The 16467-nt window shown below is 41.6% G+C and overlaps 1 protein-coding gene across 2 annotated transcripts in view; it reads left to right on the top strand.

Moving 5' to 3' along the window:
* Nucleotides 1–2596: 2596 nt before the first annotated feature.
* Nucleotides 2597–16467, top strand: part of cerkl (CERK like autophagy regulator) — a 34392-nt gene continuing 20521 nt past the window's right edge. The window contains exons 1-3 of one of the 2 annotated variants that reach the window (XM_027290846.1): nt 2597–2932; nt 4206–4315; nt 12245–12475. In XM_027290846.1, the coding sequence (XP_027146647.1) occupies nt 2793–2932; nt 4206–4315; nt 12245–12475 (481 nt within the window). In that variant the 5' untranslated portion in view covers nt 2597–2792. Of the gene's footprint in view, nt 2933–4202; nt 4316–8970; nt 9039–12244; nt 12476–16467 lie in introns of those variants that run through there. The other variant, XM_027290847.1, reaches the window with a different exon arrangement.

The following is a 16467-nucleotide window of genomic DNA, read 5'->3' as shown; positions in this document are numbered from 1 at the left end:
ACACCTTGAAAGAGGCGGAGAGATACTATTTCTTGATGGTATCTTCTGTTATGGAGCATCTTTGCCAAATTGCCTATCAGCCAGTGCTGTTCCTAGAAGCCTGAAACAGCCTGACAATGGTCATCAGATTTTGATTCAGTTGTTGCTTGATTCTGGCACAAACAGGCAACCCTGCATCTAACCTGGCAACATGCTGAGTCAGAGTAAGAGCAGTGTCCAGATGAAATAAATGTAGTTATACCACTATGTAATAAATACTTTTTTGTAAGTAATCGTAAATAATATTATATTCTAGAGTATGTTATAGAGTACGGTGTAGATCTGCTTTATGTGGAAAGTGTCATAACTTCTGTTCTGATTTGACACTACATAAATCAAACTGAAATGCATTTGAGCATTTGATTTCATCTTACTTAAAGGATATCTATGTAACGTTCATCCCTTGTGAATAATGACACCTTTTGGCTGTTAACTTATTATTTTGCTCGTACGTGAGCGAGCGTCATCCTGGGCATTGACTAAAAGTCACATTTATGAAACCAATGAGAACAGCGAAATGAACTGCTGGAAAATAATGTACAGCCGAGTTCTGCATGTTTCTATCTGTAGCGCTTCTATATTTTATTTTGACAATTGGCTCCATGATAACTAGCTTTCCATTTGCAAATAACTTCATAAGTCAACTATCAACACCAGACGCAGACCGCGTAGCCAATCCACAGCTGGATGGCCAATGGCCAGCATCACCCTTGGCTAGTAGAAAGCAATCAGCCATTACACCTTTGCTTTGCTGTTAAATCATTTATTGTTGGCTAAATCAACATCATTTGTCTTATTATATGAGCTAGTATCATGGATCACATTAGCGTGCATAGACGTCACCATTTCCTGGGCAAAGTCCTTTGAATAGAAATGAATCCAGAGGCTGTTCTAAGACTGAGAAAGGCTACGTTTTTGAGATTAGGTAACAACCTGTTCACCCATTAGCAATAAAGGTTATTCATAAAATCAATACATAAAATGCCCCACTATCTTACATATGGCACCCAAGTGACAACCTCTGTGGCTGTGAAGTGGAACCTGAAGTGTTTCCTTGAAAGTCCACTTGAGGCTGGCTCCAGAAGTGAGTCAGTCTCCATAAGTCCCCATGTCCAAATGTCCAACTTCACAGCAGAAATAAACATGTTTACAGCCTGGTACAAAAAAGATTATATTAAGGCCTCAAATTATGCAAAATTACTATTATGAGCAACCAGGCGTCATTTGGCCCACGTTGGGTCCATTGATGATCTGAGTCTTTGCTGATTTTAGCTTAGCTGTCAGGTGAGGTGGAAGAGGCAGGACTACCAATATGGCGTCGACTGGAGAATCAGATTCTGAACTACACAAGGGCTCTTCAGAAAGCTGTGGGTGACGTCATGGGTACCACATCTATTCTTTCTACTGTCAATGATGACACCTTTAACTAAAACTACACCTTTTAAGCCCGAGAGCCCCCTGTACAGACAGAGACAGAGAAACCAAGCACTACCACACAAACAAAACACAATTCAAACCCCATGGAATTATATAGGCATGTAACAAAAACACAAAACAGCACATGTCCAACTCAGTGCTCACACATAGAGACTCCGCTGATTACAAAGATGTCTGTCTCATCACTGTGTGACGAAAACTCGGCAAGCTAGCAACCAAAGAGTAGCGAAAAAAACTTGAAATTAAATGATAAAGTCGGTCTTATCATTGCTGTTTTGTGGACAAAAGTTATATTCCAGCTCGAAAAAACACTGCTAATGTCTATGACTCTGCGTTAGTTTGAAATGATTCACGATCATCTGACTGGTTGATAGAGGTGTCAATCATCAAAATCGAACAATGGGTTGCCGAGATAATGTTTTTCACAACAACGGCAAAGATATTAATATTACTAATACTTTGTGAAGTTTAATACTAATAACAATAATGAGAAAGGTAAATGGCACATGTGGTGGTTCAGCCTGGACATACCTGTGGTAAAACATCTGTAAAACTGCTCAGGTTCACTTTTTTAGCTTCTACTTTAGCACAGCTACTCTACTCATCAGATATTACTTTACTAATTCCTAGATGGAGTGGGCTACTGTCTTATGTTTCAAAGGTGGTTTTCACTCTAATTAATGTGGGTCTTTTTAGGCGAATATAAAAAATGTTCATTTTCTACAGTTCTTCCAGGTGAATTGACACAGTAACACATAACTTGATTCGGACACTTCTGTAGTAATCTCCCATGTGAGACCAAGATTATACATACAGCCCGTGTAGTTGTGAAGATATACTCCATTTATTTTGTCATTTTTGGACAGGAGGCAGAAAAAAATAGGCCTCCTGTGGAAGAGGTTAAACGCTTTATTTTGAAGTGCTGTGACAATATTGGACCTGCTTGTAATTGAAATGTACAAATGATCGTACATGTCAAAGTGAGACAGAGAAAGGCAGATATGAAAACACATAAGTCATGTGGCACTGCTGTAAGTAGTTGTACATGTACAGAGTGACTGCAGGACGTGATCAGTGAGAACTATCAGTGCGCGCGCTCCCGTGTGGAGCACAGATACACACGGGAGCGCGCGCCTGTTGATCAGCTCCACTGGTGTCTGCCGCGTGCTCGACCTGCTGCCTGTCTCCATAGCGACGGGACCCCGGAAATACACAGTAACCTGGCGGCGGTGATCAGCTTACTACACGTTTATCTGCCGCCGTGTTCCTCACACTGTCTGTTTGTTTGTTTGTTTACTCGCTGTTGAACAGTAAACATGTCGGAGCCTGAGGAGGAGCTGCAGAGAGACAGCACGAAAAAGAAGAAGAAAGAAAAAAAGAGCGGGAAGAAGAAGAAGAAGGAGGAGAAGCGGGAGGTGGAGGAGGAGCAGCAGGTAGAGGAGGAAGAGGAGCACAGGTGAGTGTTTGCTCTGAGCTTCCAGCTTCACACAACCACAGAGAGAACAACAGCATCCTTCATTTCAACCTTTCAAAGTAAAAGTCTTTTACCAAATTAAAACCTCTTTTTATTAAACATGCAGCCATGAAACTACCCAGCATGCATTTTGACTTCTTTTAAAGAAGCACAAGCATAGTTTTAACAAGTTTTCATCCCAACATGGTGCATGTTTTATTTCAACAATCAGCCCTTTACACCCACTGCTGTTATGTAAATGTTGCTTAAACAGCTGGTGGAGTTAATTCTTCAGTCTGGTGCCATTAAAGCACTGCAGAAGAAGACAACATCAAAGAACCATGCAGAAACATGATACTTCTGTTTGTCTCCTCATTGCTGCTCCACTCAGTGGCAACCTCCAGTGCTGGGAAATGAAGCCAATGTGTGATAAAAGCTGTAATTCCTCAAGTGGCCACTTGAGGCTGGCTCCAGAAGTGAGTCAGTCTCCATAAGTCCCCATGTTCAAATGTCCAACTTCACAGCAGAAATAAACATGTTTACAGCCTGGTACAAAAAACAGTTTTGGTCTCTGTAGCTAATTTCCCCGTTCATGACAACTGTACTGAGGGTGAATTTATATACAACTCACCTGTTCAGATGATTGATTAAGGCTGGACTTGACCATAATTAATAGTGTGACTGCTTGATCGACAGGTAGGTGCCGTTTCAGATGGTTTATTCGAGCACCTAGGCGTCATTTGGGTCCACCGATGATCCGCGTCCTTGCTGATATTTAGATTAGCCGGGCTGCGGAAGAAGCAGTGCAACCAATATGGTGGCAGCCAGCGTTACATATCTGTGGAACCAAATTTTGAAACCTGTGGGTGACGTCACTCAGGCTGCGTCCATTCTCCACATGTATCTGACATTTTCAAACTGAATGATTTTTCAGCCTCATGTTTCCACCTGGGGGTAGTGTCAGTTCTATTTTTATGAGTTAATGGCCGTTATGGCCACTCCATTTCATTCGGCATAAATTGAAAATGTATCACATCAAATCACATAAAAACAAGTTGATGTTTTTGTTTGTCTAACAAACTGAGATAACGTTAGCTAACAGCAGCTACAGCTGGCAGCAGTTTACTTCACTGTCCATCAGGAAACTCTGTAAATCACAGAGACACAGGACATCAGAGGGAAAACCAGAAATGTATGATCGAATTTCATCAAAATTAGTAAAACAGTTATTTAGTGTTTGTTTGTTTAATGATTTCAATATGTTTGTGTGTGTCAGTGAGTGTGTTCTGCTGCGCGGGATATTCAGACTGGAGAAGAAGAGTCATGACGTCCTGCTCACCCGAACCAGACTGACGTGGACCCCCATCGTCCCAGAGAACCCCACAGGTCAGTTACTACAGTGATGGGTTGTCACGGTGATCAGTTGCATTGCTGCTGACCGACAGACAGACAGACACACACACACACACACACACACACACACACACACACACACACACACACACACACAGACAGACTGTGTGTATGTCGAGGCAGCTGGTGCTGTAATGGAGAAGTTTTGTCATGTTGAGACCACCTGAAACATGACATCTGGACACACACACACACACACACACACACTGACTCTGAGCATGTAGATCTAAAATACAAGTGTACCTTCTTTCTGAACTCTGTATTTACTGTATTGTGTGTTATATTTGGGGTACATTCAGACAGGATCAGGCACAGTGAATCACTACAGGGTTGTGTGGTGGTGAGGGGCATTTCTGCTGAATGTGACCGCAGTGAACCAGCTTTATCAATGCTGGCACTCCCTGCTTTCTCTTGCTCTCAAACATTCGGACACAAACCAAATTAAACATCTTTGTGTCACTATTTTGCAGTGTAAATTCCAGCCAGACACAGATTTACAATAGAACCCGGGGACATGAAATAAACAAACCCAGAACACAACAGGTAGAGTATTAGAGTTTGGATGGTCTCAGTTTCAGGCTGACTGTGGAGGGTTTGCCCGATCTGAGTCTCTCACAGGTTTCGAATCTGACCTGTGGCTCTTTCCCGCATGTCATTCCCCGTCTCTCTCTCCCCACATTCCTGTCACTCTTCAGCTGTCTCTATCGAAAATAAAAGCTTGAAAAGGCCAAAAAAAAAAAATCTTTAAAACATAATAATAGAGTTAGAGTTAATTTTTGTTATAGTTTTTCTTCAAACTCTTCAAACCTCAGAATATGTTCGGCTCTCAAAGTACTATCAATATAACAGATTTTAACGTTAACACAGGAGGGGGGTTTATTCCTGAAGGAAGAATTTTTATTACTGACTGTTGTTGAATCCTGAATGGAACCAATTTAAGAACCAGAGCTACTTGGGTAGAAAGTGGTTACAGTCGTCCCTCGCTATATCGCGGTTCACTTTTCGCGGACTAGCTGTTTCGCGGATTTTTATCAGTGTAATTTTGCATGCTTTTTTTTTACAGCGTACTGTACAGTATGAACGCGCATTGTGTTCTGCGTCCTAAATTGGCTAAGGGAGAACCGCACTGCGTCCTGATTAAGGAAGTACTGTACAAAATGCGTGTAAAAAGGTGTATAAAAGTGTGTGGTTAGGGGTTTTACGGCCTTAAAACATGTATAATAATTGTAAAACTTCCTTCACGGATTTCGTTTATTGCGGGCTATTTTTAGAACGTATCCCCCGCGATAAACGAGGGACCACTGTACTCCTGATCTGCACTTCTATGGAGCAGGACATAGCAGGATCTTATAGTATAGTATTTCCATTGATATTCTTGTAGTATTGATGGTATTAAATGTTTCTAAATGAATTGATTTTCAATTTCACGTACTACTCAAGGCAGTGCAGGAACCACAGGCTTGTACCACAGTTCGAGAATCAGTGCTATAGACTATTATAACATATTATAACATGATCATGATCTGAAGTGCTGTTATGTACATATCATATTTGTGATAATCCAGGTGGGAGATGGTGACCAGCAGCTGATCTTAGTCCACACAATGAGACTCGCTCTTACCTCCAGCGTGGACGCAAAGTTAAGACGCAAATGGAGTCGGAGCACTTCCTTGTTACTGAAACGCACTTAATGAGTGACTAACGAGGGAGTGACACGGCATAGATGACTCCAACATTTTCCATTCAGCTAACATATTAACAACCAACAAACACAGATTATTTTTCAAATCTGTGAATCATTTCATGTCATTGTTTGAGTCTCTCCTCCTGGGCTGTCTGCAGGCCTCTCACCATCACATACAGTGTCTCAGCCATGTTGGCATCCTGCAGCTCTGATCACAGCAGACGCTGGCAGAAAGACATTCCTCCTTGTGATATTACAGGCAGCAGCAGACGCTTGATATCAGGCTAGTGACATCTCATATATATGTATATCACTTATACATATTTATAGGCCTATGAATACACGCAGAAACCAAACGCACACATTCAAACACACAGTTTTAGTTTTTATTCAGTGAGAGTGTATGAACCTGAAGGTTACGCAGCCTCTGCTTTAGTCATGTTGAGTTCATATTTTGGTATCAGTGTGCTCATGTGACGTATTGTTTGGATTATTTGGATTATTTTGGTGATGTCCTGTGTTGTGTTAGCTTTTGGTTGAAATCCATTCAGGCAGAACTGCTTAGTGGAGCAAGATGAAGGTGTAAATACAGTGTGTGTGTGTTTGTGTGTGTGTGTGTGTGTGTGTGTGTGTGTGTGTGTGTGGTTGAAGCCAATCTGTTTTGCTGTATTTCATCCAAGCTAATGTCATTAAACCAGCACTGTGTGTGTGTGTGTGTGTGTGTTGGCAGTAGTATAGAGCAGTTGGTTCAGCCCATGGGGGGTTATTAGAGTCTCTCAGTGTGAGGAGATTAACACACACACACACACACACACACACACACACACACACACAGTCAGCCTGTCAGCATGCTGTGTGTGTGTGTGTGTGTGTGTGTGTGTGTGTGTGTGTGTGTGTGTTTATGTCTGTTGATGGGATATTTCTATATAAATGGATCAGCTGTTGTTGTTTATTTCTACACATGAATTCATCCTGTCTCACCCTGCAGCCTGTCTCTATGTCTGTCCGGAAGGTAAGACCTGAGCTGACAGACAGACAGGTACTATAACCTCCAGTACTGTGAAAGCATTTCAAAGACGCTCACTTTGCAGTAAGTGTACAGCAAATCAGTAGAAATCAGCAAATCAAAGTACAGAGTTTTGTATGAGCATCGAATGATGAAATATACATGCTGATGGAGTTTCAGAGGGATTTCTGGTGCGCCTGGTGTCACTCCATCGACAGTAGGTGCCTCGAGGCATGATTGAACCGTCAGTACAAAAGAGCAATGGCTGTGTTAGAAAATATCTGTTTGTTCAGAGGAGACTATGACACCCAATCATTTGGATAAGAGACATCCAAGCACAGAGTTGGAAGATGCACTGATGATACAGTGAGCAGCTTAAATGAGCTCCCGTTAGCTGAGTGGTTCGGCTACGGCGTCCAACCTCTAACTGTGTGATGGCTATCCACTGAAGTGCTGCAGCTCGTACGCCTGTGCTGCTGCCAGCTCGAGATGTGTATACTGACTTTTTCTTTGATGCAACAACAAATTCTGTCCACGTAAACCTTTTATTCCGATACAGGAGGGAGTGACTTTTTAAAGTCAAAGACATATACTACATATACCGATATTGAAGCTGTAGTGAAGGCGAACACGTTGATATGGCAATAAACAGATCGTTTTCTATTTCTGCTGAGGACTGCTTGCGTCACGCTGCAGAAAAAGGTGAGGCCACACTGCTTACACAGGTAGTCTGGCTGCTCTTGTGTTAACATGTCCGTCGCAAAAGTGAAAAGCTAGAGGTTTCACACTCAGGTAGGAGGTGCAGCCCATCTGCGACGGTGAATGCAGACAGTCCAGTGGAAGTTGTCAAACTGACAATAAATGTACAGTGTTGAGCAGCAGCACCTCCTATGTTGAAGGGATGATCTGCAGTGAAAAGTGAATTAGCAAAATGATAATTTCTGGCAAAGAAACTACAAGTCATATTCTGCTCAATAATGGTTTTAACAAGATATTTAAGCCTGGAGTAGAGTAACATTAAATATACAGGATATATGTACTGGCACACAGAGTGGGCAGCCTCACGTAATAGAGCAGCTAGCCAAGCCACAAAGTGACTCCATCAAAAGGCCATAAATGCTTCTTGTGATGGTAAGAGCTCCACCCGACTCTCCAGAGAGTCTGATACTAGCTGGTCAGCTCTGACTGCCACTTCTATGTTACTGAGCCAAGGCCAGTCAGTCTCCCTCATGTCCCCAACCCTCCATGTATGCTGGGAGAGAGGGCTATAACCAATGACAGGATAAAGAATGGGCAGAGCACCAACTTGTCAATCAAAGCAGCCACTGTTAATTCTGCATAACTTGAAATCTTAATATAATTTAAACAGGTGAGTTGTATATAAATTCACCCTCAGTACAGTTGTCATGAACGGGGAAATTAGCTATAGAGACCAAAACTGTTTTTTGTACCAGGCTGTAAACATGTTTATTTCTGCTGTGAAGTTGGACATTTGAACATGGGGACTTATGGAGACTAAAGTGTTCTGTAGCCGGCCTCAGGTGGACGTTCGAGAAATCACACTTTTAGCAAAATAACAACAATAACTGATCAGTACAATCAATGTACAACATCAGAGCAGTTTATGTGTAACACTGAAGGAGCAATGCAGTGCTGCATCCGCAGTCTGTGTGTGTGTAAATTTTGATCCATAACTCCCCACAGTGTGCCACATGGCCTGGTCACCATGGGACTGGACTGCCACTGTGTGTGTATATGTGTATGTGTTGTGTGTCCCTTCACATTTACCACATTATTTTTAGTTTTTCAACGTGTTTTTTGTGTGATGTTTAAAATTAGGGCAAGGTGAAGCCTCAAGGGAGTAATTGTTTGTACAAGGTCCTCACAATTATTCTAATACCAACATATTTCATTTTGCATGTGTGTGTGTTGGCACAGTGGGTCGGTGAGGGCATGATGGGAAACTCATCTCCATCTGGAACCAACCAACACGCTACCTGGGATGGGTAATACTGTGTGTGTGTGCGTTTGTTCCGTCAGTTCACATCAGAGTCATCTTTATTGGTGTGGATGGAAAATCTCATTCTTTAAATTTCCACTTTATTGAGGCGACGTGTGATATTTGTGCTGCCAGAATACACATATATAATACATTGCAGACAGCCAGTATTAAAGTTTTTGGTTAATGACATGTAAACATGTACAAAATGTATTAATGCTTTTTAATATAGAATAGATTTGTAATTTAGTTCAGTCATATCAGATAACAGGGTGTGTCTTACCTGCCTACATCACTGTCGTGCCAATAATGACGGTAAAGCACACCCTCATGTAATATTGTGATTATACAACAATTACCAGCTTAAATAAAACATAGAATTTAATTGTATTCACATTATGTGGCCATTTGCTCTCAAAATAAACATTATTTTGCTGGTGTATGAATTTCCATGGAGATACTGTACATGGTGTAGGGATGTAACAATATGGGAGATCTGATATCTCGATTATAGTGAGCAAATTATCACGGTTAACAATATTATTGCAATATTCTTAATTGCTGTATAAATGTCCAAAAAACATACATTGAAATAATTTGACCAAATTTTGTGATTTTCTTATCATACGAAACATTAGAAGCCAAAATCTCAAAAGGAAACAAAAAGGTAATTTAGAATTCATAACCTTCATAAACTAACAGTAATATAGACATTAACATGTCATCTAATGGTCATCATTACACAGGAAAATTCACACATAAGAATGTGCCTGTGTGAGTGAGAGGAGTGCCTGTATGAGAAAATGTTCTTGTGTGTGTGTGTGTGTGTGTGTGTGTGTGAGCAGCGAATTAAATTAACACAACCGCGTTTTATTTTATTTCCTGGAGCTAAAGTTACAGACAGCATAACTCGCTGCAGTATCTACTCATGTTTTTAACTCACTATATGACTTAATTAATTAATTAATTAATTAATATGACCGTATGTTCTTCCTAGTGTCAAAGAACATGTTTACATTATTTTACGTCGCCTTACACTGTGTCGGCTCCAGTAGACTGGGCGCCTTCGGTTCTGTTTCATTTGGAGACACTTAGCAACACAGCTGCTAACACAGCTAGTAGCTGCTCAGCTAGTAGTCCTAAGTGTCTCAAAAGGGAAAACCTTGTTGCTTTTTAGGAGGATAGATTGCGCAGCTTGCAAGACTTGGATGAGGGTGTTATTACATATCCTGGTAATCCACAGATAATGAGATTAATTTAAACATAAACAGTAATTTCTATTGTGTAAAATTTCACCCTGATTTACCATAATACCGGTAACCGTTACATCCCTAACATGGGGTATGACTAATACCTGGAAAACAATCACTTCACTTAATTTCTAGTCGCAGCCAGCTATTGCTTAAACTTCCTAGACGTCGTGGAGTTTCCCAAACTGAATAAATACACACATATAAACACAAAACTGTGCACGTTATGGTAAAATGTGAGAGCACCACTATACACTGTCTATATCAGGGCTGTAAAACATCACATGAATGAACACTAAAGAAATATATATTTCTGTGGATTCATCAATCTCATTAAGAAGTTTGTTTTTTCATATACAGATGTTTGTCCACCTGCTGTGTCATGTGTCTTCTCCTCCAGCTTGTAAAGCTACTTTGATCCTCAAAATCAAATATCAATACACAAACAGGGCTGCAGGTAACAATTATTCTCCATGCCAGTATCAATCAATATCAATCTGCCAATTTTTTTTTAGGTAATCGTTTCACTGCTAAAATCTCAGAAAACAGTGGAAAATGTGTCAAAATCTCAAAGATATTTGTTCTACAATGATATAAAGCAGAAAAGAAGTTCAAGAAAAGAAATTCACATTTTTCCAAAGCTGAAACCAGCAAATAATTAACATTATACATAACATTTCTTTCTTATTTGACTTATTCGAGCCAAAGTGAAACCAGAAGTTCAGGATTCAGTTTTATTTTTTTGTCTGTTTTTTTTGTATGTGTAGTTCTAAAATCTTTAAACACTAAACACTATGTTGTGTGGCTCACTGTCCAATCTTTCAGCAGTCTTTAACAAACACCATTTCCTAGAAGTCATAGTCTCAGCTGGCTTAGTCACCTGTAAACACTGGACAAAGCACCTGGATCCTTTGATTAGTAGTTTCAGCATACACACTAGGGAAGCAGCGATGAACCAACTTCACATCAACCCGTGGTTTAAAACCTCACTGTTGTAACTGTAAAGGCATAGCAGCTATTAAGTAACTCTAAGTGTACAGTCTGAGACATTATCCTCAAAGGTTAGGAAAATTAATCTGACATGGACCAATCAGATCTCAGAATTCCTCCCTGGTAACACTGAATGATTGACAGGTACTCATGTGTGTTCTGCTGGTCAGTGGATTAGTGATTAATACAGTTAATGATGTTATGTAATGTGAGCGCTGATGAACCAGCAGCAGTATGCTGCTTTCATTTTTACCCACTGAAAGGAGGGTGGACAAAGTAATGTGAACACCTTCTCTTTGCAGCACAAGTATCAGTAAATGTAAAATGTGAATAACGTTTTGTGTTTACTAAATTCCAACTTAATTACAGATTTTATTATTAGTGGTCATATTAATTGATGAAAATGAGTATTTTAAAGGAGTATTTTCTTTCTTGCCATCTTCTTCAGAATGATTTAGGAAAACATATTTTCATCTCAAAGGAGGAAATAAGATGAAAAAAAATGTGAAAAGATACAAACACACATCCAGTTGGAGAGCTTCCTGTTTGGTTTAAATAGTTGAAGGCAGAGAGTAAGCTTTGCAGACTTGCTGGAGCATTCGGTTTTGGTTTTTGGATTAATTTTGCATCAATATGTTTTTTACCTGAGCAGTGTGGTTTTAGGGATGGAAACATCTGTCTTTAGTAGTGACTAAAATATCTCTACAATGCCACCACAGGGACGACATTTGTGGTTTGGAGTGAAACTTTCTCAACAACTGGATAGATTACCATGAAAATGTTTTTTTAATCTTCCTGAGGATGAATTATTAGAGTTTCCCTCTGGCTCCATCATTAGGAGAAATCAGAAATGTGTCCTTTACTTATATAATACAATTAGCAAATTTTAACTTAAGAGTAAACATTATATCTGCTAAACATCAGAATGTTAGTATTATCATTGTCAGCATGTGTCCTCCCTCTTTCTGTCCAGGTGAGGCGTGCGTGCTGCACACCGGTGTGATGCTGCTGCAGGACGTGTTTGCAGTGAAGATCAAGCGGCGGAGATCAGTGGGCCAGGAGTCGGGAGGAGCCGTGCTCGGCATCGCTCTGTTCTGCTGCAGGAGGAGAGGAAAGAGGCTGGAAGAGGACACGCTGCAACTCCACAACGCCTCCGCAGAACACACAAACGCCTGGTACAACATTCTGAAGGAGCTCCTCACAGGTAACACGCACTCTTAAATGGTCATGCAAACATTGCCCACTTGCTCAGTTCTGGCATTACACCAGCTCTGTACCTTGTACCTGTGGTACAAACATGAACACTCCCTGAGTGCTCTGTGCTCACAGGTCGAGCTAACAAACTGAGCTAACATGAGCTAACAGCAGCTACAGTTGGCAGCAGTTTACTTTAAGTCCACTAAGGTACTCTGTAAATCTCAGAGAGTTGAGGCGGAGCAGCTGGAGGACATCAGAGGGGAATATGATCCAGTTTCACCAAAATCAGTCATATAGTTGGAGTTGTGTGACTTAGTGCTGTATAGCGTTATGTATTATTCACAGGTGATTGTATCCGGAGCACAAAGTTACATAGTGACAAGAAAAGAAAAGACAATGGGGATGCAGAGTGGGAAGGACAGATACACCATTCACCTGATTACAAGTCAGAGTATCAGTAGCATTAGTAAAAGTATTTCAGATGTAATTTTATGCCAGAAAAGTCACAGAATCACTGGGCACTACAATCTGGAGCCTCCTCAGCCCCACGTGGAGTGTGTGTGAAAGCAATCTGGGCTGACAGTGAGATTAACAGTTTGTCTGTGTTATATAAGAGCTGAGAAACATGACTCAATACTTCAGTACACGTTTAGTACAGCAGAATGAACGTCACACTGTAAGATGATTACACACACACACACACTGCAGACACACAGACTGTTATTATTTAAACGAACTGTCATTCAGCTGTCCATCAGGTGGATGGAGGAATATTTAAATATGTAGCTAGATAGACGGTCCAGTGATCTGATACAAAAACAATACATTTGTGACACTCACTCACTAAAACTCTTGTGCATGATTTAGTTAGTAGTAGTAGTACAAATGATCAATATTTCCGCAAAAGTATAAAAAAAAACAAATACCCTCAAAGATAATGCCTACTGTTACACCAGTAACAATGAATACCTGGTATGTAACATGGACCCTGATGTCGTGTGTAAACTGAAGGAACTGGAGCCTGTAGTCACTCAGGCTTTCAACAAAGAATATATTTCCCTGAGTTATGAATAGGCTTAAATCTGGCTAATCTGTTTTTTCAACAGTTTTCCGGTAACACATTTTCTTATTAAAATGTCTGTGTTATATCCAGGATATGCAGATTTGTTGCCACCTGGTCCATCAGACTTGCATGTCTCATCTACAGGATGGATTGCATGAAATGTGATGATGAATTCAGGGACAGCGTATCTGTGATGTCACCCACAGGTTTCTGAGGTGCTGTTTTGAAGCTTAGAATCTGAAAATATCTTTGAAAAATTGCCCTCTGCAGACATAACCTGCATCCTGAAATACGGAACAAAGTCACCTCTGTCTGGAAGTATCTGATTATGTCCAGTTATCCAGATGCAGTGCTACCCACTCAGATTATAATTTCATTGTTTTCTATCAACCTGTTTGCCACTCAGTTTAATGAGATGAGTCACAGTTACATCAGACAGTAGAGCTAATCTGCTAATCCAGCAGAACAAAGACAGATTACATACACACACGTTCATGCACACATTCAGCAGTCCTCTGTAACATGCTGTCAGCAGTGAATCATGTTGTCTGCAGGAGAGATTAGCTAAAATATTGTCTACACAGTTCACAAAGAAAAAACACCCTATTAGTGCGGTCCAACCAAGCGGCAGCCTCCATGGCTGTGAAATGAAGCCAATGTTCAAGTTCCAAATCTGCAGTTCCTCAAACGTCCACTTGAGGCTGGCTACAGAACGATAGATGTTTATAAAAGTCTTTCATTAAATGAATTCAATGTGACCCACCTGAGAGATGCTGTTCAATGACACCAACACCTCGGTTCAGTCCAGTCCACTGTGATGAGTCCTTTTTAGACCAGTTTGGTCAAGTCCAGTCAAACAAATCTCAGTTAATGTTATGCCATGCTGTCAGAGTAAGTATCAACCCCAGAAGTGAGTCAGTCTCCATAAGTCCCCATGCTCCAACTTCACAGCAGAAATAAACATGTTTACAGCCTGGTACAAAAAACTGTTTTGGTCTCTGTAGCTAATTTCCCCGTTCATGACAACTGTACTGAGGGTGAATTTATATACAACTCACCTGTTCAGATGATATTATGGCTTAATGTTATGCAGGATTAACAGTGTGGCTGCTGAACCAGGAAAATGACCAAAAAACTCTCCACTCTAAACAACTTTAGCGATGCACACAAACCTGTAACTAGTTTCTAGTGTCCATTTTGTATCTTTACTGTTTCGCTTCACTCTCAGAAACTCTCTCTGAGTGTTTCCAGCTGCAGCAGACAGCTGTTTGCAAGCTCCAAAGCTCTAAACACACTTTACACAACCTGCACAGCAATAAACAGCAAACAGGCAGCGTAAGTGTCGATAAGTAGCGAAACAGAGTGAATATTGTACTTAAATTCCTCAGATGGATACAAAATGTCTTCAAATGGATTCTAATGTCCCCCACGTCTGCAGTACAGTTTGCCAGTGACAGCTTTATGAGTTGGCATATGTCGGTGTGTTCCTTTGTGTTGAACATGTTTCCTGTATGAATTCAGGCAGCTTGTTCCTCAGCAGCTCCTGACAGGACCAGTTTAATGAAGTTCTGGACGTTGCTGCAGACTGCAGTTCCCAGACGCTGGTCCCAGGTGCACTGTGGTGGGCGGTGCCTGGCTGACACTTAACACACAATAGAAATGTGTGTGTGTGTGTGTGTGTGTGTGTGGATTTAACTCGCACAAACACACGTCACATGATCATCCAGCGATGTTGACTCAAACAGAGATGTTACGAGCTGTCTGTAAACCAGAAGGTCAAAGGTTACTCCGCCATCGCCCTGTCACCATGGCATCGGTCTGACATATTATCGCTGGTCACCTGTCTGTCTCTCTCTGTCTGTCTGTCTGTCTGTCTGTCTGTCTGTCTGTCCATCAGATCAGATTACCCATGAGGCCCGGCAGCAAAGTCACAACTTCTTTAAGTGTTTGTCTCAGGCCTTACACTCACACACACATGAATGGCTCACAGGTCGTGTGTCAGCTCGCGTGGTCACACTGCACATCAAACTGTGACGCCTTTTGTGACTTTACACACCGCGACAGAGGAGTGTGAGTGTGTGTGTGGAAGGTAAACACAGTCGGTTGCTCTGCCGCTGTGCGGACATTAAGCCTATTTTCCAGCCAGAGGTCAGCGTGAAAAGCACATTGTTGTGTGAATCGCAGCATTGCGGAGCGGGCAGTCCCGCCACTGCAGACACCACTGCCACTTCTTAACCTTCAGGTCCGAACATTCAGCCGCACAATGGTGAGCACAGAGCAGACACTTTCAGCTTCCAGAGCGTCATTCTGTGCCGTTTGCTGTGTGAAGCAGCTGCAGAACGCTGCGCACAGAGTGAATGGCAGTCAGGCTGACAAAAGGCGAGCAGTGATGCTGTATAGAGTCTGTTTCCATACACGCAGTCAGACGGCGGGATGGATTGACTGCAGTTGTTTAACAGCACAACAGACTGACAGGCTGCCGGCGGCGGCGGAGCTCATGGGCCGAGCTTGCACAGGCCGCCAGGGGCTGTCGCCACTCCTCCCAGATCAATTGTCTTGTCAATCCGATGTCAGTTTTCTGCTCGCTTACAGAGCTGTTAGTTTGGGTTCACAGTGGGAGCGGTTCATCAGGTGGTACTGTAAGGTGTCATAAGGTCAGAATGACATCATCAACAAACTGTGTGGCCGGTAGGGACACTTGGGGAATCCAAATCCTTTAGAACCTTTAATTAAATTTCAAATGTAACTAAAATAAACAACAATTAAATGTGTCTGTAACCTCCTGCCGTCGAACCCATCTGAAGTCAGAGACACACATTTCCCTACAATGTCCATGAAACTCAACACAGCAGCAGCATCTATTGCATCCTGTAGAGAGGCTGGGCAGGCTTGTGCTGACTCTATGAACAAACAGGTTTCTGCTGCACCAGGCTGTT

This window comes from Larimichthys crocea, chromosome XVIII (genome assembly GCF_000972845.2).
Source record: "Larimichthys crocea isolate SSNF chromosome XVIII, L_crocea_2.0, whole genome shotgun sequence".
Taxonomy (NCBI): domain Eukaryota; kingdom Metazoa; phylum Chordata; class Actinopteri; family Sciaenidae; genus Larimichthys; species Larimichthys crocea.
This window is presented reverse-complemented; position numbering and strand designations above follow the sequence as displayed.